General features: G+C 39.2%; 2 protein-coding genes across 3 annotated transcripts; both read left to right on the top strand.

The window, feature by feature from the left end:
* The first annotated feature begins 823 nt into the window (after positions 1-823).
* On the top strand, positions 824-3255 carry LOC148864512 (transcription factor SPEECHLESS-like). The gene is made up of 4 exons (XM_088979918.1): positions 824-1023; positions 1183-1759; positions 1865-2410; positions 2968-3255. The coding sequence occupies exons 2-4, from the start codon at positions 1298-1300 to the stop codon at positions 3031-3033; spliced, it is 1074 nt and encodes a 357-aa protein (XP_088836044.1). The 5' UTR covers positions 824-1023; positions 1183-1297; the 3' UTR covers positions 3034-3255.
* A 6097-nt stretch (positions 3256-9352) lies between these two features.
* On the top strand, positions 9353-24985 carry SEH1H (Transducin/WD40 repeat-like superfamily protein). Of its 2 annotated transcripts, none has more exons than XM_088981107.1 (8): positions 9353-9912; positions 10681-10792; positions 11278-11378; positions 21774-21851; positions 22798-22953; positions 23740-23852; positions 24116-24242; positions 24422-24985. In XM_088981107.1, exons 1-8 carry the CDS (start codon positions 9754-9756, stop codon positions 24551-24553), a joined length of 978 nt encoding a protein of 325 aa, XP_088837233.1. In that variant the 5' UTR covers positions 9353-9753; the 3' UTR covers positions 24554-24985. The 2 variants fall into 2 exon arrangements, with proteins under 2 accessions (XP_088837233.1, XP_088837234.1); XM_088981108.1 differs by lacking the exon at positions 9353-9912 and adding an exon at positions 10074-10241.
* The last annotated feature ends 612 nt before the right edge of the window (positions 24986-25597 follow it).

The raw sequence follows: 25597 nt of genomic DNA, 5'->3' as shown, positions 1-25597 counted from the left end.
AATTAATAATTAGTAACAAAAAGTGAATAGTGAAAAGATATTATCAATTAATTAATAATTAGCAACAAAATAGTTAATAATTAATTAATTCACAATATATATAAATAAAATAAAATGTAAATAAAAATTAGAATATTAATTTTTAACTAATTATTAATGATTAATGAAAATAAAAATAAAAATAATTAAATATTACTAATTACTTAATTAATTAATTCTTATTAGGATTGATCTTCCCACTATTTTCCCTTTTGTAACCAAACAACGGAATCTGAAAATTTCCCATCCATTTCCCATTCCACCAAAATCTTTCCTCCAACCAAAAGACAACGTTAAGGTGTTTTCGTGGTATAATGTTATGTCATCAGAAGTTTTATCATGGGTAAATAAAAAAAATTATCTTCAATACAATCATTTTAATTTTGAATATAGGTAAAAGTTAATTAATTGCTGTTTTTACGTAAAGAAGAAGTGCATAGTACATTCAGTGGTTATGGCTGAACGATGCACCAGATGGTTGCGAGTTGTGACCAAACGAAACAAAGTGGGCCAATTGCTAAAAGTCCAAACCTTGTGAACAACCAATTATAATTAACAAAGATCTGTACTCCACAGGACGAGCCCATCAAACAATAAATCCCAACCTGCAAGGATTTTGATTCCATGAGAGCAAGCCCATCAATTAATAAATGCCATCCACAGAACAACAAAAATACGTTGCCATTTTTTTGTGGTTCACCTGAATCAAATTAAGCCCCCAAGAGGCCCACTTCACTCTACTACCCTACACTCTTATCCTCTACCTCGTCTCCACATTGACATTGTTTGTGTCTTGAGTCAAACCTTGCTTCATATATTACTCTCTCTCTCTCTCTCTCTTCCTCTCCCTTTGTTGTGTGACTTTGTCGATTATCAGAGAGCCACCCAAACGGTTTCTTTCTTCGTCTTGTTCTTTGGTTTCTTTCTTTTTTGATCCTGTGGTTTGATGTCCACGGATGACCGTCAGATCAATTACATCTAACGGTAAGGATTGATCTATTTGTCCACTAAAATCCGTTTATGTCGTCGCTGTAGTTATTTTCACTGTACGCTCCCTCCTGCCATTATATTTCTCGACTGACCATTTAACGTCTTCATGGATTTCTGGGTTTTTTTTTTTTTTTTTTTTTATCTATTTCTCAGTTAAGACTTGAGAAGCTTTACGTCCAACGGAGTGGTTTCTACGTGGTTCATCGAATCCAATAAGCGGTTTTCCGTGACGACGAGGGCGGATTTGGTTTTTTCCGAGGGGTGCAACATGGATGATAGTTTATCGGATATCTTTTACGAAACGGAATTCACCGACACAAGCTTCACCGGAGGCGCTTCACCTGATGACCTCTTCAGCATATTGGAGTCCCTAGAGGTAGAGGGTGCCCCAGAGTTTGCTCCATTAACGCCACTTGGTGAAACTGTTCTTCGCCCGAAAGGCGGCAGTACTGGTGGAAGCACCTGCGAGGACTCAACTAGATTGGTTTCTCAAAAGCCTACTTCTTCGAGTAGTGCTCAACAACAGGACACTGACACAGGAGTTGAAGCCTCACCACCTTTCAAGAGACCTAAGCTCTCGTCTGCCACTGCCATTGCTTCTTCTGACGAGCCACCTCAAGACGGGCAGCAACGGATGTCGCACATAACGGTGGAGCGCAATCGGAGGAAGCAAATGAACGAGCACCTCTCGGTCCTGCGTTCGTTGATGCCTTGCTTCTACGTCAAAAGAGTAACTATTTCCTTCCTTCTAGCCTAGATAACTTCCTCTCAACCCTCAATTTCACTCAGTTTGTAACATATCTCTTCGATCTTTTCTTTTTTTTTTGTTATATAGGGAGATCAAGCATCCATAATAGGGGGTGTTGTTGATTATATCAAAGAGTTGCAGCAAGTACTACAGTCACTGGAGGCAAAGAAGCAAAGGAAAGCCTACAGTGAAGTTCTAAGCCCTAGGCTTGTTTCGAGCCCAAGACCGTCGCCATTAAGCCCACGGAAACCACCTCTAAGTCCAAGGTTAAGCTTACCACCCATAAGCCCAAGAACCCCCCAACCAGGCAGCCCCTACAAGCCTAGGACGTCGTCCCAACAAGGTTACCCATCACCCACCCAGCTTGCTGCTGCTACTTCACATGAATCCTCATTGTCGACTTGCTCCTCCTTTGACAGTAGTGCCAAGGAGCTCTGGGCCAACTCAAAGTCAGCAATTGCAGATGTAGAAGTGAAGCTTTCTGGGTCGAATGTTCTTTTAAAGACGATATCACCACGGATTCCTGGTCAAGCTCTAAAGATAGTTGCAACCCTTGAAAGCCTATCACTCGAAATTCTCCATGTGAGCATCAGCACCGTCGATGATACCATGCTCAATTCCTTCACCATCAAGGTAAATACCAACTACTAGCTCTGCAGCCTCTTCATCTTCTTTCTCTTTCCGAGCAAATTAAGCATGATGAGATTAATACGGGTTTAATTAAATTAATTATATTGAGCTTTTGTAGATATAAAATTAAGGAGTATGTATACAGGGGTATAGTAAGTTTTTGTCATTGATTTCACAGAAATATAATGGCATTAATTAATTCTTTAACAGTATTGGCACCCAAAAGGAACTTATATTTTTATCTTGGCTAGCTCCTGGAATGAAGTTCGACGGGATCGTACTCAGGTGTACCTCCATCATCAGTGAATCAGTGGAGATTCCTTAGCTTCATTGAAGGAGCTAATTAAAATATTTTCAGCAAAGGCTATTCTGTGTAAAAATGGCTTATTTAAGAGCACCAGAAGTTGGTGGTGATTGCTGCAATATAATCTTTATTTTCAAAAAGAAAAAGAAAAAGCTAGCATGCATGCACGCACCAACTGCTATTTATTTGAGGCCATGTTCATTTAATCAACCTTTACTGATTTTGGTGGGTACTTTTGCTCATTCTTCCTTGATAGATTGGAATTGAATGCGAACTCAGTGCGGAGGAACTAGCACATGAAATTCAGCAAACGTTCTGCTAATTTGGCTGGAGATAGATGCAGTACGACCCTAATTAACATCTCTCTCTCTCTCTCTCTCTCTCTCCATGTTCGAACTTCAAAACTGCAATAAGTCAAGAAAATGTTTGTGCATGGTATGAGTAAATATAATTTGTCTTGCTCTTGCAGTGTAAGTGTAACAACCTTTGTATTGGGTTGAGATTTCAGCAAGCTTGAGTCGTCTCCTTTGGTTTTCCTTTCTAAGCGCTTTGTTTCCCTTGGCCATTCAAGTCTAAGGACACGTATAATCATGTACCCCAGCAGTACTCTCTTTCTCGACAGCTGGCGTTCAAAATCTGACTACGTGTCTATCAATTAGCTCTATCTGCGTTTGATCCAACTATTATATATACGGATACAATTTTTAAAATTTAAAATTTGAAATAATCAGATTGGATATCTTCAGGTTGTGTTTGGCACCCTTGGTGTTTCAAACTGCAATGATTTGAATTGAAATACGGTTTGTACTTGAAACCTGTTTGTGAGAAATATGTGTTTCTCATGCATCCATGTCAGTCCCCCATCAGTTTCCGACCAAATAAAACTAACAACTGGCCATTGATGAACTCAAAATGCCTATCTGGCGTTAATGTGAGGGCATTTATGCTTGGAGCAGCAATGATGCCAAACAACCCTTCAGTTGATGGACTTGGGCCCTTGGCAAATACCCGTCATGACATTATATATGTAGTACCACATACACTTATTGTGTACACATGACACATCCATTGTCTTAGTTCCTTCTATTGCCTAGCTGCATGTCTCATTCATGGTGTACCCTAGCTATGGCCAACCTTTTGCCACAAATAGAACAAAATAGTTTTAGGGGAAAAAAAAGGAGACAACGCTTTGTCTTGAGCATTGAAGGAAAGAATGCGTGGCTACACTACAATCAATAATCAATGGCTGGCTATATTTTATATTTTAATTAGGTTTGGTTATGGCTGTCATTTATACTATATTAAGCATATATTTGTCTTGATTTTGGTGCATGCCATAAAAGTTAAATCTGATAAATTTTTTTCCTCACAAAACTGTACTCTCATCTACTTGTATGTTTTCATTCATCCAAAGATGTTCTTTAAAAGTATTGTCATGTTGTAAGGTGGGTGTGAAGAGGAAATCTGGATTCTTGTATAGCACGTGCTCTCTTATGCATGCAACTGTTACCCGAAAATGTATGCCCTTGTGACCGTCATACTATCTAACCAAAGATTACGAATCCAGATTTTCCCCTCACGCCTACCCTTGCAGCAAGCACCTATACACATGGTAATGTCTCAACATGAATGAATGTATACAAGTTTGCGAGATGTTTCCCATTTATTTCTTTGAGGTGGGTGTGAAGAGGAAATCTGAACTCCAAGATTTATACCTCTACCTCTACAGTTAGCGGCCGTCGTTTGGGAAGGCTTTGATGCTATGGGTTTGGGCTCTAGTAGGTTCTAAAAGCCCATAAGTGATGTTTGGTTAAAAAAGAAACGTCTGAATGGTCGGACATCTATCATACATGCATTAAACAAGCTGCTCTGTATTGGAACGATCAGCTTCTGGGCTCCAATGACAAGATGAAAAATGGAAAAAATGGAGAAACAAAAATTAATTTCCTGACTATTTTACTTGGAAATTTTTACAAATTCGATAGTAAAAAGCAAAAAAAGAGATATTTAATTGGAAATAAATCCCAGTAAATGGGCGTGTGTGCATTTATGATAAGTGACAAACTTTGATATGTGAAGATCAATAAAATGGTAGAACAAAATTCATGAAGAATCAATCTGGTACTTAACGGAAAACAAAGGAAATTTTAGTTGAAAAGCAGTGGCCATTGGCAGAGGATTTTCATGAAAAAAAATATATATTTTAAGTAGCGAAAAAGAAATCAGTCAAAGAAGTACACCCTGCAAATTTCTCATGGAAAAATATATATTGAAATCTGAACAGAGGCTAATGATTATTTTTTTTTATCTTAACCTGAAATGTGTCTTGACATGCCTCACAATCCCTATGACCTTGGGAAGAAGAATAGAGATTGGGGATTTAAGCGTAGAAGAAGGACACGCAAGGTTCTTCTCTGGTCAGCTTGACGGTCTGTTGATTCCCTACCCTCGTGCAAAATGAACTTCTTTAGATACCCGCGGTGGATGAGCTCTTCGATCTCATCATGAAGATTCCAACAGTTCTTAGTGATGTGTTCGATGTCGCGATGAAAGTGACAATAGACATTCAGGTTCTTGGTCGTCGGACCTCCTCATAGCCTGGGTGGCCACTTGACAAAAGAAGAATCCTTGATCACCATCAGGATCTCACCTTTTTTCACATTGAGGGGGTGTAGGGTGTTCTTTCAACAAGAGGGGTCTTGAATCGCCGACCTAACCTAGAACCTAAGACGATGACTTACTTCTCTAACGGGGAGACTGTCTTCTCCCCGATGACTTACTCTTCTTTTGACGGTACTTGCTGCTATTGGCTCCTTCATCTTCGTTCTTCCTCTTCTTGCCTTGTTGGATCTCTGCCTTTGAGCCAAGAGCTTCTTCTGTGCTCATGAATTTCTTGACATAGTCGAGGAACTCCGTGATCGTCCTTGGACGAGGTACCATGCGAACTCCTTGTGCTTAACTCCCTTTCACGCCACAATGAGGTGCACAGCCGGGTTGAGATCTGGTATTTGCAAACACTCCCCATTAAAACATTTAATGTATCTTCGGGTTGATTCATTCTCCCTCTGAACCACGTTCAGAAGGCTCTCTTGTGACTTCGAGCACTTCTTACTAGTGATGAAATGAGTAGAAAACATGTCAGTGAACTGAGCCCAACTTTTGATCGAGCCCGGTGCTATGTTTCTATACCACTGCCTGGCTAATCCTCTGAAGGTGATAGAAAAGGCCACACACATGCACGCCTTGTCTGCTCCATCAAGGTGCATCTGAGACTCAAATGCATTGACATGGTCTTTGAGGTCGAACTTCCCATCATACGTCTCTAGTGTAGGTGTCTTGAAGTCTTTTGGCCTTGAGGCTGCTGACTCAACAATGCAGGAGCTGGCTGTGCAGCTACTGAGCTCACTTCCTCCCTCACCCTACTTGGCTCTAGTGGCTGACTGCTCCTTGGTGGCAGGTTGTTCCTAGCTAATGATCGACGCATCTTGTGACGTCACCGTTTCTTAGCTGCCTCCACATTGGTGTCTATTGACCTCGGTGTTGTCTAGCACTTCGACCCTAGTCCATTCTCGTTCTCGAACATTGTCGCAAGGTGGGAGTAGGTTTCTACCTCTGGCGTCTTCTCAATCGCGAACTCGTTGTTGACTACTACGGGGAGCCGAGGGGTCTTGTCATGAGTCTGCGCCTTGTGCTCTGAGCTGACGGTCATTGACTTGTGACTCACGATTCTTAGGCTGTGGGTGTTGTTGTTGATTGGTCCTCATATGCTGACTGACTTCTAGCCTATCTTTAGGGTTTCCTCTCTAAGAAGATGGGGTTGTATGCTGACTGTTAACTCTACCCCGAGGTGGTGTCCGGTCTCAGGGAGGGGCTGGGACCTGTGGATTTCCCACATTTCGAGGAGGAGATCGACGCACACCTTGTGCTAGTTGTTCTAGTTCTAAGGCTGATGTTGGGGCTGCAATGGTGGAAACTGCTGTTGATACTGCTGATAGAAGTAGTATTGCTGGAATTGCTGGAACTGGTGCATCTGCTGCATTTGTAGGTGCATAGAGCGGACACTTTGGACCAGCTTGTCGAACTGCTGGTGCCCAACCCTAGGAGGGACCACAAAGGCTCTGACACGGAGAAAGTGAAGCTTACCTGGGGCAGCGGGGCATGCAACGACTGGGTCACAAAGGTCGGGTTCATCTGGGCCCCCAAGATGTTTAGGGGAATGGTGGATTGGCCGATTGTTATCGAGGGACCTTCAGAGTAGGCTGCAGTGTGGTCCTGCCCCCTAGTAACGCCCATGTTGACAGCCTTGCCGGTGTTGCTAGTGTTGCTCGAGGGTGCCATTAAATAGAATGGAGAAATGGAAAGTAGGTAGTAGTGACTTAGCTTTTATGTACGAGTTCCCACAAACGACGCCAATTGATGGTGTGTGATCTGGAAGCTCCTAGATGGAATGTCGCCTAGATGTTAGTTGTTAGCAAGCTGGTCTGGATTGCAAGAAAGTGGATCAAAGAACCTAGGGTGGCTAACCCGACAAGTAGACTTGTTCATGGGCTGGCTCGGGCTTGGATTTTGCCAAAATTTTAATAGGCCCTACCTGTGAATAGGTTTACCGACAAGGTACACGCGATTATTTGGTCACTAGCTTACTTATATTCAAGCTTTCAACTCGCAACCAAAGTACAATACTAACTTAAGCATCGAAAAGACCTCGTCTGGTTAGCCACCCGGGGTTCTCTAATCCACTTTCTTGCAGCCCGGACCAACTCGCTAAGCGACCAGCATCCAGATTGCGCACCATCACTAAACATTGAGGAACTAGAAGTGCAGGAACAATTGAACAAGGACTCAAATTTGGACTTGGGAGACTGGTATCAACCATTTTTAGAATTTTGGACAAAAATTGTAGGATTTATTTAACTTTTAATTATATTTTTATGTATGCATGTTTTTAGTAGTAGAACGTTCAATTATATGTTTTACATGAGAATGTGTTTATTCATGTTCTGGTTTTTTATTACATTTATTTAATTGATTATTTTACATTGTTCTTAAGGTTTTTGGTTTTGTTATACATTGTGCATATTTAAATTGTCACAATAAACTGATTTATCTTTTATTGCAATTTTATTAATAGATTTGTGTAAAATACATTCTATTGTTCTTTGTTCAAATGTTTCTAATTTCATACTTGTTTGGGTCCATACTTGTTAATATATTCCATTATTAACACCCCAAACTGGTGACACTCCGCACCAAATGTTCCTTTTCATAGAAGGGTTCAAATTTTCCAAACCATAATTTATTAGTTTGGTATGAGATATTCTCTAAATTGCACAAACCAGACCGTGAACACCCTTAGGAAGGTAGTATGAATTCTGCATTAGTTTTTCAAATACAAATTTTGCACTATCAAGATGAAGGGAAAATCTATGATGTGGGAAAGACATGGTATAGAAGAGTTTTGATCAATCAAAACCCACCCATCAATTATGATAAATAACGCCTGATTGACTATCACATTTATGATACCAATTGATTGGTAAATTTTTAATTATAAATGCAAAACTGAAACGAATATAAAATTTATGTAGTTCAAATTTACAATGTGATGTAGCGCAATCCGAATTTTCCCTGCAAAAGATGATCTGGCTACCGGCAACGACGGGCTCGATGAACCTGCAAGAGATAAACCAGAGAACCCGAGGTTATTTACCCGACGGGGTCGCTCCGATGCTTAGGTTAGTACTTGGTTGTGAGAGAGCTAGAGAGCAAAGATCACGCGTATCCTCACCCCCGGGGGGTGAAGCCTTTATATACTAGAGTTCTTGTGGGTTCAGTGGAGTAGTTCAAGAATTCTCGTTGTGACAGGATCCGTTTCCATGTTAGTTGGGGATAAAGCTACCAACCGGTAAGGCTGACCATTTCTGCCTGAATCGAGGAGTGGGGAGATAATATTAACCGTTACAAGGTATGATCCCGTAAGACGCGGAGTACGGTGACGAGATCCCTAGGGTTGTCATGCGGTGGTCAGCATTGCCTGAGCTCGTGCTCTTTAGATCCAACCTGATATGAATGCCGAAGTGCCTTGGGACCAAGGTGGTCCTGATGTGACCTTACACCGAGGTATACTCGTCTCAAGGTAGACTTGTCCTGAGGTGGACTTGTCCGAGGTGAACTTGTCCCAAGGTAGTCCTGTCCTGAGGTGGTCTGGTTATCCAATCTCGATCCGTTGCAGACTTGGCGTGTCAGGCTATGCTGTTGTCCTACTAGTTAGGTCGCTAGTTCAGCATAAAGGCTGGTCGCCAGGTCAGCATCAGTGCCAGGTTGCCAAGTCGGTGCCTGTGCCAAGCCGCCAATTCGGGACACCATCATCTTGGCTAAGTTGTTGCCTAAATGATTCCAAGTATCACCCAGTTGTTCCGAGGTACCATGTGTCAGAATATCATTGAAGGGCCAAATCCGCCCTCGCTTCAATGTAAACAAATAGGGTTTTCTATCCTAAATATAGAACAAACCAAGATTTGTACTGGTTCAATATTTTATCAGTCCAGAACAATAATTAAAAAAAGAATGATACTATTTCTTCCCTCCACATTCTTTATCTCTCTTATTATATTATTTGGTTATAGTCTCTTATTATAATCGATACTCATTTTTTAGAACCATGAAGTATCCAACACAAATAAATATATGATTGATTAAATAATACAAAGAATATGTAAAAAATTAAATAGTATAAAGATAGAAATAATATTATAGGTACAAAAATAAAACAAAAATTAAATAAATAATTTTAACATCAAGTGTTCAGTGTTCACAAAACCTAAGTGAGCAGTAGAGTTCCCATTGTTCAATTACTTTGCAAGAATTCTTACCCAAAAAAATTAAATAAAAAAGAAAAGAGAAGAAAACTTTTGCAAGAGTTATTCCACATTATAAACAAAAGTTGCCCTGTGGGCTATGGCTTTGGCTTTGTGTCACAGCGATTTGAGGAGGCAGGAGGTTGGCATTGGAGTGAAAGCAGACTGGTTGCAGAGGCAGTGTCATGGAGAAATCTCTGGTGACGCTGGACAAGGGTACATGCTGCTCTTCTTGGAACTACTGTGGCCAGAGATTGGCGACGGGATCGTCAGATGGAATACTGGCGATTTTTGATTCTTCCGACCCAGATTCTTCGACCTTCACCTGCACGTGTAGATGTAAGGTTCGTGAAGTTTTTCTCTCTCCTTTCTCCTTTTCTTTTTCTCTTTATGTCCAAGTGGTAATCGATCCAAAACTTGAATAAAAGGTTCCGATGCTCTTGATAGAATAAGCTACTCCAAATCGGCGTAATTTATCCCTGTTGGTTCATACCGTGGAATATTTGTGTTAGTTTGAGGATTTTGGTATGAATATTATGAGTGTTAAAGCACCTCATTTGTTGAAACATTGATTAATTTGTCAGGTTCGTTTTGGACTTTTATGTTCTCAATTTGATGGAGTTGCTTAGATTGTTAGACAAAAATGATAGATACCACAAAGGGATGGATTCTGGTATGATGAACTTCATTGTTATGGAATACTGTTTATTTTGTTAAGCGTTATATTAAGCTTGGTTTGTAGAGGGATGATAGCTTCCATATAGCTGACATCGCATTTGCTACGTCTTCAGTTACTGAATCCAGTTATTCGTTGTGTTTGATACAAGTCGTGTTTATAGACTGAGTGTGCATCCGGTATTCTATTAAAAACCGATGCGCACAAATATCTACTATTATTCGATAATGTTCTTATTCCACCTCTTCTTTTTATGAGAAGATCATTGATACGAAATGATTTCCAGTGAGAGTCATGGCCGGATGGCCCATAAAGCTATAAACAATAAACACTGCAGGGTACCGCAAAAGTTACTCTGCAAATTCATCCTCCAAATTTTGCTTCTCCAACAACCTTTTAATTTTTCCTGATATTTTGATTATGAACTGTCTTACAGGCACATGAAACAAGTATTACAAAAGTTACTTGGATCCCTCCAGAATATGGTGATGCAGTTGCATGCATTTGTTTAGATGGAAAATTATCACTATGGGAGGAAATTGAGGAAGGTACATAGTTGTTTTCTTCTGATATCAGAAGTTTCCAATTTGCAAGCTTTTAGCTCTTTCTTTTATCTGATAAGTTATAAACCATAACTTCGACATCCATAAATGTTGATATTTTCATTACAATAAAACATTATTGTTGAAAGTCTGTATGCCTGTCGTTCAAGTGGCTTCCAAGATCAGTAAATGATCTTTTTCTTTTCTTTTTTTTTTTGCGGTGGGGGGTGGGAGGAATGGATAGAGTAAGCATCTAGGCCATGAGGTTGAGTGGTAAGACTGCCTTGAATATTCTGAATTGTAGTTCTCTCAATATAGTGCTTTGTATTTGGAATTCCCATTTACCCATCTCAGGGAAAGGGGCCGCACTTGCTTCTTCTTGACTCTTTTGTTAGTTTTTGGTCCTTTATTCCTCAAATATAAATCTGTTGTATAGCTACATATTTGACAATAATATAAGAGGCATCTTTTTTTATCCCTCTATCTTTTAGGTCCAAATCCACTAAAATGGAAGGTATGTAAACACTTTGAAAGCAATGCAGCTCGAGTGCTGGACCTCCAATTTGGGATGTCCCAAACAAGTTTGAAAATGGTCAGTGCTAGTAGTATTTACTCTTTTCCTATTCTCTTTTTTTCTTAATTATTTTACTCCCTTGAAATTGAAAAGCTAATTTGCAGTTGACTTCTTGTGCTTGTTTTAGTGATCTTTTGATCTTCCATACACTTGTTTTCTAACTATAATATTCCAATTTTACTTGAAATTTATATGAATTTGTATTTGCTAATTTGCCTAGTCATTTTTCTTTAATTTCAGAGAAATGTAGTCCAATGAACCTCTTCCTGGATATATATGCCTTTGTGTTTATATGATATCTGAGATTTTTACATTGTACTTATGGACCGTGATACTTAATTGCTAGTAAAATTCTCCAAATTGCCCATATTATGGTAAGTGGGGCTGAATTAGAAAGGAAAATGTAGTTCTTGAAGAAAAATAAACATAGGCACTGAGGCTTCTCATTTGGCATGTTTTGACTACCTAATTTTGGTTAAATTCAAACTTACCTTTTTTAAGTTCTATCATCAAATAGGGAACATTTTTGTAAGTGATACCTTCTTTTTTCATCAGTAACTGATAATGATTTTGTTTCTATTGAGAGAATATACAGGGTATTTATGGTATGATACTTATTCTATCTCTCCTCACCTGTTAGAGCAAAAAGCAGAAGCTTCCTTTAGACTAATGGATACCCACACCCGGTCACTGGTTGTTCATTTACCTCATTTGGATCTAAGGAATCTTCAGAGGAGTTTGCAGACGAACGGATCCAAGAAAACTCTACTTGTATGGTAATAGCCAGGTGTCTTGGTGCCTTAAATGCCACGGTCCTTCCATTTCTCCCTTCAATCAGCCAATAATTGATTGTGAGTCTCCTTCCATAACCAAGTTCTGGATCCCTGTCCTTGCCAATCTATGTCCTTATTGTACAAATTGTGTTTCTGCCTTTGCTGAGTTTCCAGCACCCGTTAGACCTCAAAATTCCAATGTAATGCCTCCTTTGTCATCTCCAAAAACACCACCTATTTCTGACCTGGATTTGCAAATACTGCAGCCATCAAAATTCATTTTTATTCTATCTAATGGAGAGTGACCATGCAGGGGTACTCTTACCCCTTCTAGTAGATATTGATGCCACCACTTGTCATTCTCTGAGGATATCATCTATGGTGAAACAGGAGAAATCCTTTCTAGTCTTCACCTGATGAATTTTTATCAAATATCTTAATACCTCCTTGGATTGATTTTTATTTGAGAAAAATTTGGAGTTTCATTCTTCCCATATTATTCATATGGTGCCTTCTGTCATGCATCTCTACATAATCTTTCCTCTTTTCTTACTTGTTGAGAAAAAATTGGGCTGCAACAGAGTATCTACATTCTACATCCTATGGAGGTTTCCATCTAGCACCAAAGAAAACAACGAAATGTTCCCAAATGCTGTTAACAAAAAGACAAGTGATGCAGATACTGAAGCAAGGTGTGATCATCAAGGAGAAAAATATGGAGGCAAATGATTCTCCATTCATTAGATATTCATTTGAAAGGATGTAGAACTGGTAAATATTTTCAGTTTAAGTATAGATCCCATGTAACTGACTGGAGAATGAGTACTGATGCGTTGGAATCCCTTGGAGAATGACTAAATTGAAAAGAGTACCATGTCATTCCAATTTTCCAATAATCAACTGCCCTCTATCTCAAATTTCATTAGAAACACACACGCTTTAATTGCTAAAACAGTAATAGACAATATATCTTTTTTCTTCCTACTTATCTGGCATTGATTTAAAAAAGTCTCTTATTTCCATGGAGTATTAAGAAGGTTGGAAAAGGGGCTGGAGTGCCTTCTTTTGAGGTATATGTTTGCTATTAGAAGATCATATTGTGTTGCAAACTCAAAAATCATATTCCTCATTTAGTATCTTTCTCCAAATGCATTTCCTCCATGCGTTCACCATAATCCTCCATTATACTCTTATAGCCACTTAGGCCTTGTCCTATAAAAAGTGTCTTTCTGTCTGAATTTATTTGAATTATTCCTTTATATTTTCCTTGAATCATTTCTTAACGCATATGATGGGATAAAGCTTTGTTGAGTTGATTTGAGTTTCTTAGTTCTATCCTGGTATCCCATTGAATGCACAAGTGTAATCAATAGCATTGATTATCCTATTTAAGACAATCTTCTTCAATAAAATCCTATACTACCATGCACAGTTTTGCTTTTCACTAGAACTACCAATAATATAAACAGCAGCATCAATGAGTAGATGTGAATTCTAGCATGCGTGACATGCACATAAGGTACTCTTTTAACCGGACTTGCATGGATCAAGATAAGATGAACTTCAATTTCACAAGGTTTTGTCATGCAAATTCTAATGGCAAATGGTTAACAGAGAGTATGAGGGATTTTTCAAGGGTTATTGCCAGGCACAACATCTAGGATTTACCTCTCCACAATGGGAAGTTTACTTGGTCAAATTTGTGGGAAAATGTAATAAGTTGCAACTGTACAGATTTCTGATGACCTCAGATTAGGAGGAACATTTTCCCACCCTTGTTCAGGAAATTAGACATTGGTGTACCTCCGGTCATTGGCCAGATACTCTACAAACTCAATTAATGTCTACAGGAAAAGCCCCTTTCAGATTGGAAAAGGTGTGCCCTTTACATAAGGACTTCCAGCAAAATGTGTCTACCTGGTGGGGAGAATGTAGGGTGGAAGGATGGGTAGGCTTTTGCATTTTGTAAAAATTGAAATATTTGAAAAGGAAGCTAAAACATTGGGAAAGAGATGAATTCAAAGAAATTTTAAACGAAAAAAACCAAAGCTCTTTTGAAGAGGGAGGATCTTGACCAAAAGGAGAAAAGCGAGGTCTTCGATGAAGATGGTAGGATTAAAAGGGAGGCTTTAAGGAAAGAATAGGACAAGGTAGTGAGAAGGGAATAAGTGCTTTTGAGGTAGAGAATCTAGAGATCAAAAGTAGGATCACAAAAGGAAGGTCATAATAATTCTAGATTCTTCCATAGTTATGCCTCAGGGAGGTGTCAGAAAAATCTCATTACTAAATTGAAGGTGGAGCAAAGAGAGGTGGAAGACGTAGAGGAAATGGTTGAGGTCATTCTAAGATTCTTTAAGGAATTGTATTCCAAGGAAACAAAAACTTTATGTTAAGTAGCTGGGATGGTTCTGTTTTGTCAAAAGACAAGAATGCTTGGCTGGAAAGAGAATTTGTGGAGAAGGCAATCAGGGATGATTTTAGTTTGGATGGGGATAGAGGTCATGTGCCAGATTCAAGAGTGTGGAAATGGCAGAAATCAGGAGTATTCTCAGTTAAATCCTTCTACAGATATTTAGTGGGTGGAAATGGTACATGTTTTCCTAGCCGGGTCATTTTGGGGACAGTGGCACCCATGAAAGTTAAATTTTTTGCTTGGGTGGCAGTTTTAGAGAAATGCCTAACAAAAGAAATGCTGTTGAAGAAAGGTTTTTCATGCAATGACTTGAACTGCAGCCTGTGCAGCGGGGAGATGGAATCAGTTATTCATCTGTTTTTACATTGCAAGTTCGTAGGAGAGATATGGAACTATTTTCTAAAGTGCTTAGAGGTCAGCTGGAGTATGCCTGCCTCAGTTAAAGAATGCTTGGAGGCTTGGCACATACCGGGGATGACAAAGAAGGGGAAGTTGTGCTGGTCCTCTTTACCTCTGGCTATTTTGTGGGCGGTATGGACTGAAAGGAACAGCATGACTTTTGATCACAAAGCTTCTATTGAAGCTGAGGTCAGTAACAAGACTAATGAGCTGCTTAGGGGCTGGTTGTCTATACATACAGGTTTTAAAGAAGATACATCTGACTGTAGATTTTTTGAAGGTGGCCTTTTTTTGAGGTCCTTTTGCTTATGTTTTGTACAGTTCTCTTTGTACAAAGAACCATTGATTAATATAATTATACTTTACCTTTTCTAAAAAAGAATAGAGGTCCTGTGCTGGATGGATTTCCTATGTTCTTCTAACAGTTCTGTTCAGATATTATACAACATAATTTACTGTTGGAGTTCAAGGATTTCTGTCAATCAGCCATAGTGAACTATGGCAGCATCTCAACTTTTATTAGCCTAATCTCCAAGAAGGAAGGGACACTGAAGGTTCGAGACTTCCGATCCATCAGTTTGGTAGGGAGTGTTTACAAAATTTTCGCAATGGTTTTGGTAGGAAGAATGAAAGAAGTGGTGCGAAAGGTTATCTCCTCTAAGTAATATGCTTTTGTAAAAGGAAGGCAGCTTATTGACAGCATTTTTGTGGCTAATGAATGTGTTGAAGAAAGAAGGCTTCAAGACAAGGCAGGTGTGGTAATGATCTGGAAAAGGCGTGTGATAAAGTTGATTGGAATTTTTTATTGAGAATTGCGAAGTTGAAAGGGGTGTATTAGTGTTACATGATTTTCAATATTGATAAATGGAGAACCAAAAGGTTACTTCAATGCTAGTCAAGGTTTTAGGCAAGGTTGTTCTCTTTCTCCCTTGTTATTTACTTTGGTGGTGGATATCCTTAGTCATCATTGAGAAAGCAATGAGTTTGATCTTAGTGAAAGCTTAAAGTGGGGAGAGATGAAATCCACAATTCACATTTGCTTATTGTAGATGATATTAACTTTATTCATGGAGGCAGATTTAGAAAATGTGTTAAATCGGAAAAGGGTAATCAAATGCTTTGTAATGGTGTCTAGCCTCCAAGTGAACTTCTCAAAAGCAGCATTCTAGATATAAACATTTTTTATATGATTCTTATGGAAAGCTTCAAGGAGATTTTGAGTTGCAAGGAGGATACATTTCTCACTTCCTTTCTAGGGATGCTTCTTGGTTGGAACCCAAGTCTCAACTTTTTGGACCTTGTTGTCAAAAAATTGTAAAGAAAGGCTAGCTACATGAAAGAAAAACTATCTCTCTAAGGTGGGCAGGCTCACTTTAATCAAGGTTTCTCTTATCAACTTGCCCATTTACTTTTTATCAGTCTTCCTTATCTCAACTTAAGTAAAAAACCAAATTGAAAAATTACAAAGAGACTTCTCGTGACATGGAGGAGGGGAGAAAAGTACACATTTAGTAAGTTGGGGTTAGGTGTTTAAGCCAAAAGAAGTGGTCTTGGAATTGGGCATATAAAGAAAAGGAACATAGCTTTCCTTAGCAAGTGGATGTGGAGGTTGATTTGAAAATATGTGGCTCTCTCACCCGGATTTTAAAGAGAAAGTCAAGGTTTGGTGGAATAGCTTGGATTAATCTCCAATGTGGGAAAGCCAAAAGTTCCTAAAGAAACTCCAATTGTTAAAAAAGGAGATCAAGGAGTGGAATAGGGAGAAGTTTGGAAGACTAGAGGAGAAGAAAGCTGATTTGATTTTCTAGATTGAGGCAATTGATAGCAAAGAGGTAGAAGGATCCTTAGGTGAAGGTGAAAGGCAGTTGAGATGGTCTTTGAAGAAAGAGTTAGGGGAGACTATTGAGGGAGGAAATATGCTGGAAGCAAAAATCAAGAGAGGTGGATCAAAGAATGTGATGGAAATACATGATTTTTCCATGCCATTGCAAATGGAAGGAGAAGGAAGAGCAAAGAGCATGATTACTTCTTTATTGGTGGGGGAAAATGAGGTTATAGACCAAAATGAGATTGCTAAAGCATTCTCAGAGCATTTCAGGTCTATTTATAAAAGACCCCTACTCGAGGGGTGGAGGGCTGAAGGCATTGATTGGGAGACATGGGGGAGACTCAAGTCCAAGTTTTGGAAAAAAGGTTTGAAGAGAGAGAGAGAGAGATTAAGGAAGTGGTTTTTTCTATGAATAGATCAAAAGCACCAGGGCCTGATGGTTTCACAATGGCCTTCTATCAAGACTGTTGGGACATAATCAAAGGAGATCTACTTAGAGTGATCAATGAATTTAGGGGATTTTAGACCAATAAGTCTAGTCACCAGTATTTACAAGGTGATAGCAAAGATGTTGTCTCTGAGGATTAAGAAGGTGATCTCCCACTTGTTTCTCAGTCTCAAGGGGCCTTTGTACAGGATAGACAGATTATTGATCAAATCTTAATTGCCAATGAATGTCGGGAGGCTCAAAAGAGGCTAAAGAGGAAAGGAGTGGCTATCAAATTGGATTTGGAAAAAGCGTATGATTTGGTGGATTGGAACTTCTTGATTGATATTATGAGGTGTAGCTTTGGAAATTTGTGGTGTAAATGAATTAAGGGTTGTTTACAAACTAGTCACTACTCAGTCATAGTTAATGGGGTAGTGTATAATTTCTTTGAGGAATTCTGTGGACTTAGGCAGGGCGACCCCCTTTTTTCCTTTCCATTTACTTTGATTGCTGAAGCCCTAAGTAAATTGATTTCAAGAGCAAATTGCTTGCAACTATTCAGGGGTTGGTCAGTGGGGAGGGATAATGTTTTGGTCACTTGTAGTTTGCAGATTATATTCTAATTTTTTGTGATGGAGATTGTAGGGAGGGAGTGGAAAATTTGAGGCTGGTTGTGAAGCTCTTTGAGAGGATGTCTAACTTGAGGATCAATTGGTCAAGGAGCTTATTGGTTGGAACCAACATTGAAGAGGATGAATTAAAGTTTTTGGTAGATTCCCTAGGTTGTGAAAAAGGAGAGTGGCCGTTGAATTACTTAGGCTTACCCCTAGGAGATAACCCTAGATCTGCTTGTTTTTGGTCTCCAATGGTGGAAAGAAACGAGAAACGCTTGGTGGGGTGGACAAGGAACTATATCTCATTGGGGGGTGGGGGGAATAACTCTAATCAAATCTACCCTAGCAAATCTTCTAGTGTACTACATGTTGGTGTTCAAGATGCCACAAGGGATAGTGAGGAAAATTGAAAAAATCATGAGGGATTTTCTTTGGGAGCCCGGGAATAAAAAATGAAAAATTATTTGGTTAGATGGGAAAAGGTGGTGAAATTGAAGGAAGAAGGGGGTTTGGGAATTGGTAATGTTAGGTTGAAGAATCAAGCCTTGCTTAGCAAATGGCTTTGGAGGTTTCCAAACGAAAATGAGAAATTATGGCACAAAGTTGTTGCAAGCATTCATGGCATGTCGAGCAACAAATGGGATGCTAGATGTCTCCGTAGGGCTAGCTTGGCTTTTCTCTGGAAGGCCATCCATGATTTTCTCTTTACTTTCCTAAATCATATCAGGTATGACTTGTCTTTTGGTAGTAAAATCAGATTTTGGGAGGATGTGTGGATTAGAGATACTCCTCTAGGTGAGAAATTTCCTTCTCTTTTTGATCTTTCCAGGTTCAAGGGTAGGCCCATTTCAGATTTCCTAAGTCAACCTTCTCACCTTCTAGGGTTGAATTGGAACTTTGGTTTTAATAGGAACCTTAGAGAGTTTGAACTTCTTGCACTGTCCGAGCTGTTAGGCTTTCTGAATTCAGTGTTCTTGGGAGAAGGTGGGTCAGATTCTAGGATTTGGGGTCCTAATTCTGACGGGTCGTTTTCTTGTAAATCCTTTCTACACTCGTTGATTGCCATCTCCTCTTATCCTTTCCCAGTTAAAGAAATTTGGTGCCCTCCCATTCCCCCTAAAATCAGTGATTTTTGTTGGGAAGTATTTCATGGTTGTATAAATACCTTTGATGTACTTCAAAGAAAAAGACCAAATTGGTGTTTGTCCCCTAACTGGTGTGTCCTGTGTAAGTTTAATGGTGAGACTGCTTTCCATCTTCTAATATCTTGTCCTTTTGTCTGTTTTATTTGGAATTGGTTTACTTCCCTTTTTGGGTGCAGGTGATCTTCTCTTGACAGATTGGAGGGTTTATTCAGCCCTGTTAGTATTAGTGGCACGAAAAGGAGGGGTAGGATCCTATAGAGATGTACTAGAGCAGCACTACTTTGGACTGCTTGGGAGGAAAGAAATGCAAGAATATTTGAAGGAGAGGAAAGATGTAAGGATGCATTAGTCGAAACAATTACATTAGACAGCAGTTTTCTGAGGCATGGTCTCCTCCAACAGGTGGCTGGAAGAAGCTGAACTTTGATGGGAGTTGTGTGGGTAGTCCATGCTCCTCAGGCATTGGGGGGCCATTAGAGATGAAGATGGAAACATCATTGCTCTGTACTCCGGTCCTGTGGAGCAGGGTGATGTGGCAAGGGCAGAGTTTCTAGCTGCAGCTTATGGGGTTGAGAAGGCTAAAGAGTTGGGTATTAATAGACTGATCATTGAGGGAGACTCAAAAACTGTGATAAAATGGTTGTAGAAAGGGGAAGGGGTGACATGGCAGCTGAAGAATGAATTCCGAAGATTTAAATGGTTGTCAAGGGACATGTCAATCCAGGTGGGATGGGTGAGGAGATCTACCAACAGTTTGGTAGATAGCTTAGCAAAGCAAGGGGTTCAAAGAACACATGTTTTGGGCACATTTGTAATTCTGTTTTGGGTCATCTTACTAAAGCAGGTTTCTTTCACAATTTCTTGTTGTATCCATAATTTTTCTAATTAACGAAACCTTCTCAGAATTCTTGATAAAAAAAAAGTGGCTGTGGAGGTTCCCCATTGAAATCAGTGCTCTTTGGACTGGTCTCATCATCAGCAAATATAGGAAGGATGCAAAAGGTTGGGATAGTAAGATCCACTTGAACAGGGTGAAAGCAACCAACACTTGGAAAGGTATCACTTCTACCTATAATGTTTTCATTCCTTTTATAAGATACAAAGTGGACAATGGGGATAGAATCAAATTTTGGACAGATCTATAGTGGGGAGAACAGACTTTGACTGCCTCCTTTCCTAGAATCTTTAGCCTTTCTTAAATCCAAGAAGCCACAATTTCCCCATGCCTTCTCACTTACCCCTTGAATCAAATTGGAACCTTAACCTTAGAAGACCTTAAAGAGAAGTGTAAATTGGTGAAATTACTGATCTTTTGCATAACCTTATAGAGGTTTATATTTCCTCCTCATCCCATGACCATCCAATCTGGAAACTCAACCCTGCCAGTAAGTTCTTTGCTGAATACTTTTTCAGGGCTCTCATATTGGAGGATCTCACTCAAGCTTCCCTTATAAAAAGATTTGGTGCTCTCATATCCCACCTAGAGTCTCCTTGTTTGTGTGGGAAGCTTGTTTAAAGAGAATAAATACTTATGACCTCATTCATAAATAATAGAGGAAGATTATACATCTTCCCCCCATGCTAGTATGTTATGCCATTGTGATGATGAATTTGCTGACCATCTTCTCCTGCATTGCCTAGTAACAAGGAAAATTTGGTATCGTTTTCTAAACCTTGTTAGTTATATTCTGGAGTTTCTGTGGCAGTGACATGGTAAAAGCATTGGAAGGAGGGTAAAATTTATTGGATTGACGTAGCACAAGCTGTACTTCGGGGTGTTTGGGGAGAAAGAAATAAACACATCTTTGAAGATAAGTCCAGATCATTTGAAGACCTCATTTCCTACATTGCTCATCTTTGTAACATGTGGGCTGTCAATTCTGAGGAGTTTAGACACATTTCTGCAGTGATTTGTATAGGAATGTGAGATATTTTACATTCTTCCCCTAGGACTTTACCTCTTAGGGATCCTATTTCTAGAGAGGAGGGGGTGATGAGATGCATTAGGAAACCCAGGTGCAGCAGGAATTGGAGGTGCTCTAAGGGAGAGGAATGGGAGCATTTGTTGGACTTTTAGTGGCTTGATTGGGAATGCTGACTCCTCTAAGGCTGAAGTTCTGGCTGCCCTTATTGGATTCCTAATTGCTAGAGATTTGGGCATCTCCACTCTATCCATAGAAGGTGATTCAGCAAACACAATTACTTAGTTAGGAGAGGCTGAGGGTGGTCCTTGGTGGCTGGCTCACTACTTAGCCAAGGTAAGAGATATACTGACTACAATGAATGCAAACCTTAATTGGATCCCTAGAGATTTAAATTCTTTGGAAGATGAGTTAGGAAAATCTGGAGTGCTTAGGCAATCTCTATATAGTGACAGATCTTTGCCTATGTAATTTTTGAGATATCCCTTGTTTGCCTTGCTCTTGTTGTAAATCATCTCATGTACCAGTTTTCTCTTTAAAGAAATTCTGTTATCTCCTTTCAAAAAAAAAAAAAAAAACGCTTTATATTTCACATGTATCTTAGAATTGTTATCTTGTGTGTTGGTCTTCAAGCATCCAGTGTGGAAGCATCATCTATTATCCATCTAGAAAAATCAATGAATTTGAGAGGTAGGGTCATTATTGTTTTTGTTTAATTTGAATCCTGACAACTGTGAGTGTCATAGTTTGGTGCAGTAAAAGTTGGTTATTTAGTTCTCTGGAAAATTTATAATACATGAAATTGAAAGATTGTTATTATAAAAAATGAACTTGGAAAAGGAAACCTAAACTCAGTTTATCATTTACCTTTATATTTCTACTATTATAGGTTGTTGCATACTCAGATGGCCAAGTTAAAATTTATGAACTATTGGACCCGTTGGAACTTAAGAAATGGCAGCTTCAGGTAAACCACTGTAACTGATTCCATCTTTCAATTTTCTAGGTTCTATTTCAGTATCTTGTAAGTTGCTACTGCTGATATGTTTTATGTCAGATGCAAAAAAATCTTGTGTGTTTCTTTTAATATATACTAGTTTCATAAGATATGATTTTAACTTATATTGTTGCATGGACAATGGTCTATGCATTTCTTATCCAATCTTCCTTTCCTTCTAATGGTTGTTTTCTTCCAAAGAGCCATCATGGCATGATTTTTTGTTATTGCAATAATCACCTATTGGAAGGTTTAATCTGTTGTTGGCCTAGTCAGCCTTGTGAACACTTGTCATTCCTGGCAGCCATCATGCCATCATGGGCATTGACAAACCAGTGTGATGTATAGTCTGTATGATCTTCAACTAAGTAGTTAGTTGTTTAGGACCTGATCCAAAGGGGAGTAGGCCCCTCTGTCTACAAGCCATGCAAGCCAAATGAAACAAAAACAAAAATTTAAAACCCTTTCCAGCTGATGGCTAATAAAGGACCTCATACATTTTCTTTTTGGGTAGACTGCTTATTAGCAATGACTGTTGCCCATGTCATTGGCCATCCTTGGCATTCACTTGAAGAGGTGTGTCTACAAGCTGCAAAATGGCAGGCCTCTGATAGTCTGATGCAACTAGCCAAATGTGTATTTGTTTCCAACCAATAACAATCATAGAGTGTGCCAAGAGAATTTGATCCCATGTGAATACAAGGATCTTGGTTATTTTACCTAGATCGTGAACCTGGGTATGTAAGGCTGCTAAATTGCATCTGGATTATGAACCAAAGGGCTATTTTCTTTTAATTGATTTGTACAAGCCTTTTAGATTTAGGGGTAGTGAATCAAAACATCAAATTTCAGCCTTTCAGATGCTAGCCTTCTGCATGAATATTTGTAGAAGTGATCATTCTTTCTCTCTTGTCAGGCAGAATTCCAGAATGTAATTGATCCAGTTACTATATTTGGGAAGCCATCATGTTCATCTGCATCCATTTCTTGGAATCCTCAAAGAGGTGAAAGTCATCAATTAAGTTTTGTTCTGGGTTTTAATTCAGATCTACCGCAGTTCAACTCGTCCAAGGTATATAAAGCTCCATGCTATCTATTTTAAAGGAAATGGATTAGATTGGATGATTTCGATATGGCAATACCTAGTTCTGAAACTTACCATTTAGAACATTTAGAACATCTGGTAGATTGTTTCTAACAAATTGTATATGTTCCCTTTTCACTTTATCATGTTTGTGTGTGGAAATGCAAGTCAGCAACCTATGTATCTTTGTTTATTTGTGCCAGTGTCTATGTATGCCAAATCTGAAGTGGATGTGTTTAGGTTGCAAAAGTAATCTTAGGGTTTCTGGCTGCCTGTAACAGGATGTATCCACAATCCAATTATAGATGACGCTATCATTTAAGGTCCAAATGCCAGCTCAGTTGGATTTGGAACACGATTCAGTTAATCTGAAGTTTCATATTAGTGTTTGCCAAATAAGGTCAGAAAAAAGGGTGGTTTACTCCAGTCATCCCACTCTGGTGCAAGTAGATGTCTTTATATCCAGCACAGAATTTCTTTGACACTCACTTCTAAAAGTAGTCACTTTGGTATTAAGATTTTAGGTCCATGTCCAGAATTTGTTTTTTTTTTTTTTTTTGCATTTTATATTTCCAATCTTATCTTCCTAAGGTTGCAAACGGGAAAAAGGGCATTATGTTTTTTTTTTTTTTTTTTTTTTTTCTAAGGGGAAGGGTTTATCTGAAAAAACAAAAAACAAAAATAATGCATGTGTGCAGCTAGCAAGTTCAGAGAATTGTCAAAAGTGAAACAAGTGGTAGAATTATCTTGTTCTCACTAATGGATACTACACAGGTTTGGGAATTTGATGAGGCTCATCAACGGTGGCTGCCAGTTGCAGAGTTAGCTTTGCCTGAAAACAAGGGCGATCAGGTCTATGTGGTTGCATGGGCGCCCAATATTGGAAGGTTGGCATATATTCTACTGAATTTGCAAGCATATGCACATGCTCCATTGTCAGCTTCCTCTTCAAATTATGTCTGCCATGTAAAACATCTTGATAAGTGAAAGTTTTACATATGTTGGTGATATCTGATCTCAGACGTGTTAGATCTCAAGTGAATTTGACGTGAATCATTTGTCCTGATGTCACACCCATGGAGGCATTTTGCATTAGGTCTATGATAGAAAAATAATATTTGATGATAGTAAATTTTTGACCAACTTCCAGGCCATATGAAATGGTTGCTGTTGCAACAAGCAAGGGGATTGTGCTATGGCATCTAGGGCTGAACCCTGACGCAGATGGAAGGCTTCCTGTGGAGAAGGTTGCATTGCTCTCTGGTCATGAAGGCGAGGTATGCCATATGCATGCTTAAAATTGCTCCATAAAAGATAAACTTTGAAAGTTAAAGATGCCACATGGAAATTGGAATTTGTAGCCCCCTGTATCATCATTATTAGTTTATCTTTACAACAGCTTAGTTGGAAGATAATTGATTGCTTTGCTGGTAATGATGCATTGTTTTGGTTTTAGGTGTGGCAAATGGAATGGGACATGAGTGGAATGACACTGGCAACAACCGGAAGCGATGGGGTAGTGAGATTGTGGCAGTCCAACCTGAACGGTGTATGGCACGAAGAAGCTGCCTTTAGGGCCACCTCTTAGTACTTCTTCCCCATTCAAAGTCTGTTGCAGTGACCATCCCTATTCGACTAAAATGTAATGACTCAAGTTAATCCCAAAGGTATGTTAAATGAGAGTTTTCCCTAATCTTTCCTTCCTCACTTATTTGTAGGTAAGTCCCAAGGAATTCTTTTGAAGTTCCTGAAAATTACCCCACAGATTTGCCCTAGTTAGATGGTTAAGAGTTAAGACTCGTTGGTTAAGTTGATTTACGTTTTTGTTTTTAAATTTTTTCATTGTTTAAGACTTTTAGTGGGTGTCCATTTGGTGGTGGATCCCAATTTTGGAAACATGGGGATAAGTCGCAAGTCATGGGTTGGGGCCTTTGACCTACCTGTTCTGTGTCTCCAAGCCGTAGATTTGTCTTTCCTGATGAGATGATTTGTAAATGAAGAGTTGAGGAGTTCCACACAATTTGCGAGGCAGTGTTTGCCTGTTTGGTAATAATCCCAAAAGTGAATGCGAATCTGTTAAAATAGAAGGATGCAAATCGGTTCCGTTTTGCACTGAGAAGTGAGAAGTTACAGTGTCTTGGCTTCTTGCTTGGTTGTGATGGGTGAAAACATGAATCTCAAGCTTAACCTATTCTTTGAAAGCAAAGTTTGCTTTCATTTTGAATGCAAAAATGGAAAATCCCAAGTTACCAAACTCCTGCAAAAACTGAACCAGAGTGCAAAATTGCTTTGATTCTGCATATTCAGTCTTAATATCTCATCAAACACAGCCAAACGAACAGGACAGCCCCAAAGATGTTTGTTTTGGTAGAGATGCATAAGTTCGATTATGATGTCAGAAAGGCATGGTACCGGAAAAACTTGTGACCAATCCACTTGCATCGTAAAAGTGGCGACAACAAATCAGGTAGCTTTTAATCAAAATTCAGGGGGATGGGGTTATGATTGGTCAAAGTCTTATCATGTTTTTCGGCATCATAGATTTTTCACAAGTACCCCTCCCCCTTCTTCCTCCAGATTCATAGGGTTTTGGAGTATAAATAAACTACCATGGGAAGATGGAACAATTGTT

Source organism: Nelumbo lutea, chromosome 3 (assembly GCF_056320005.1).
Source record: "Nelumbo lutea isolate HS-2025 chromosome 3, American lotus-T2T, whole genome shotgun sequence".
In the NCBI taxonomy this organism is placed as follows: domain Eukaryota; kingdom Viridiplantae; phylum Streptophyta; class Magnoliopsida; order Proteales; family Nelumbonaceae; genus Nelumbo; species Nelumbo lutea.
The sequence above is the reverse complement of the archived record's forward strand: the minus strand, read 5'-3'. Positions and strand labels throughout refer to the sequence as shown.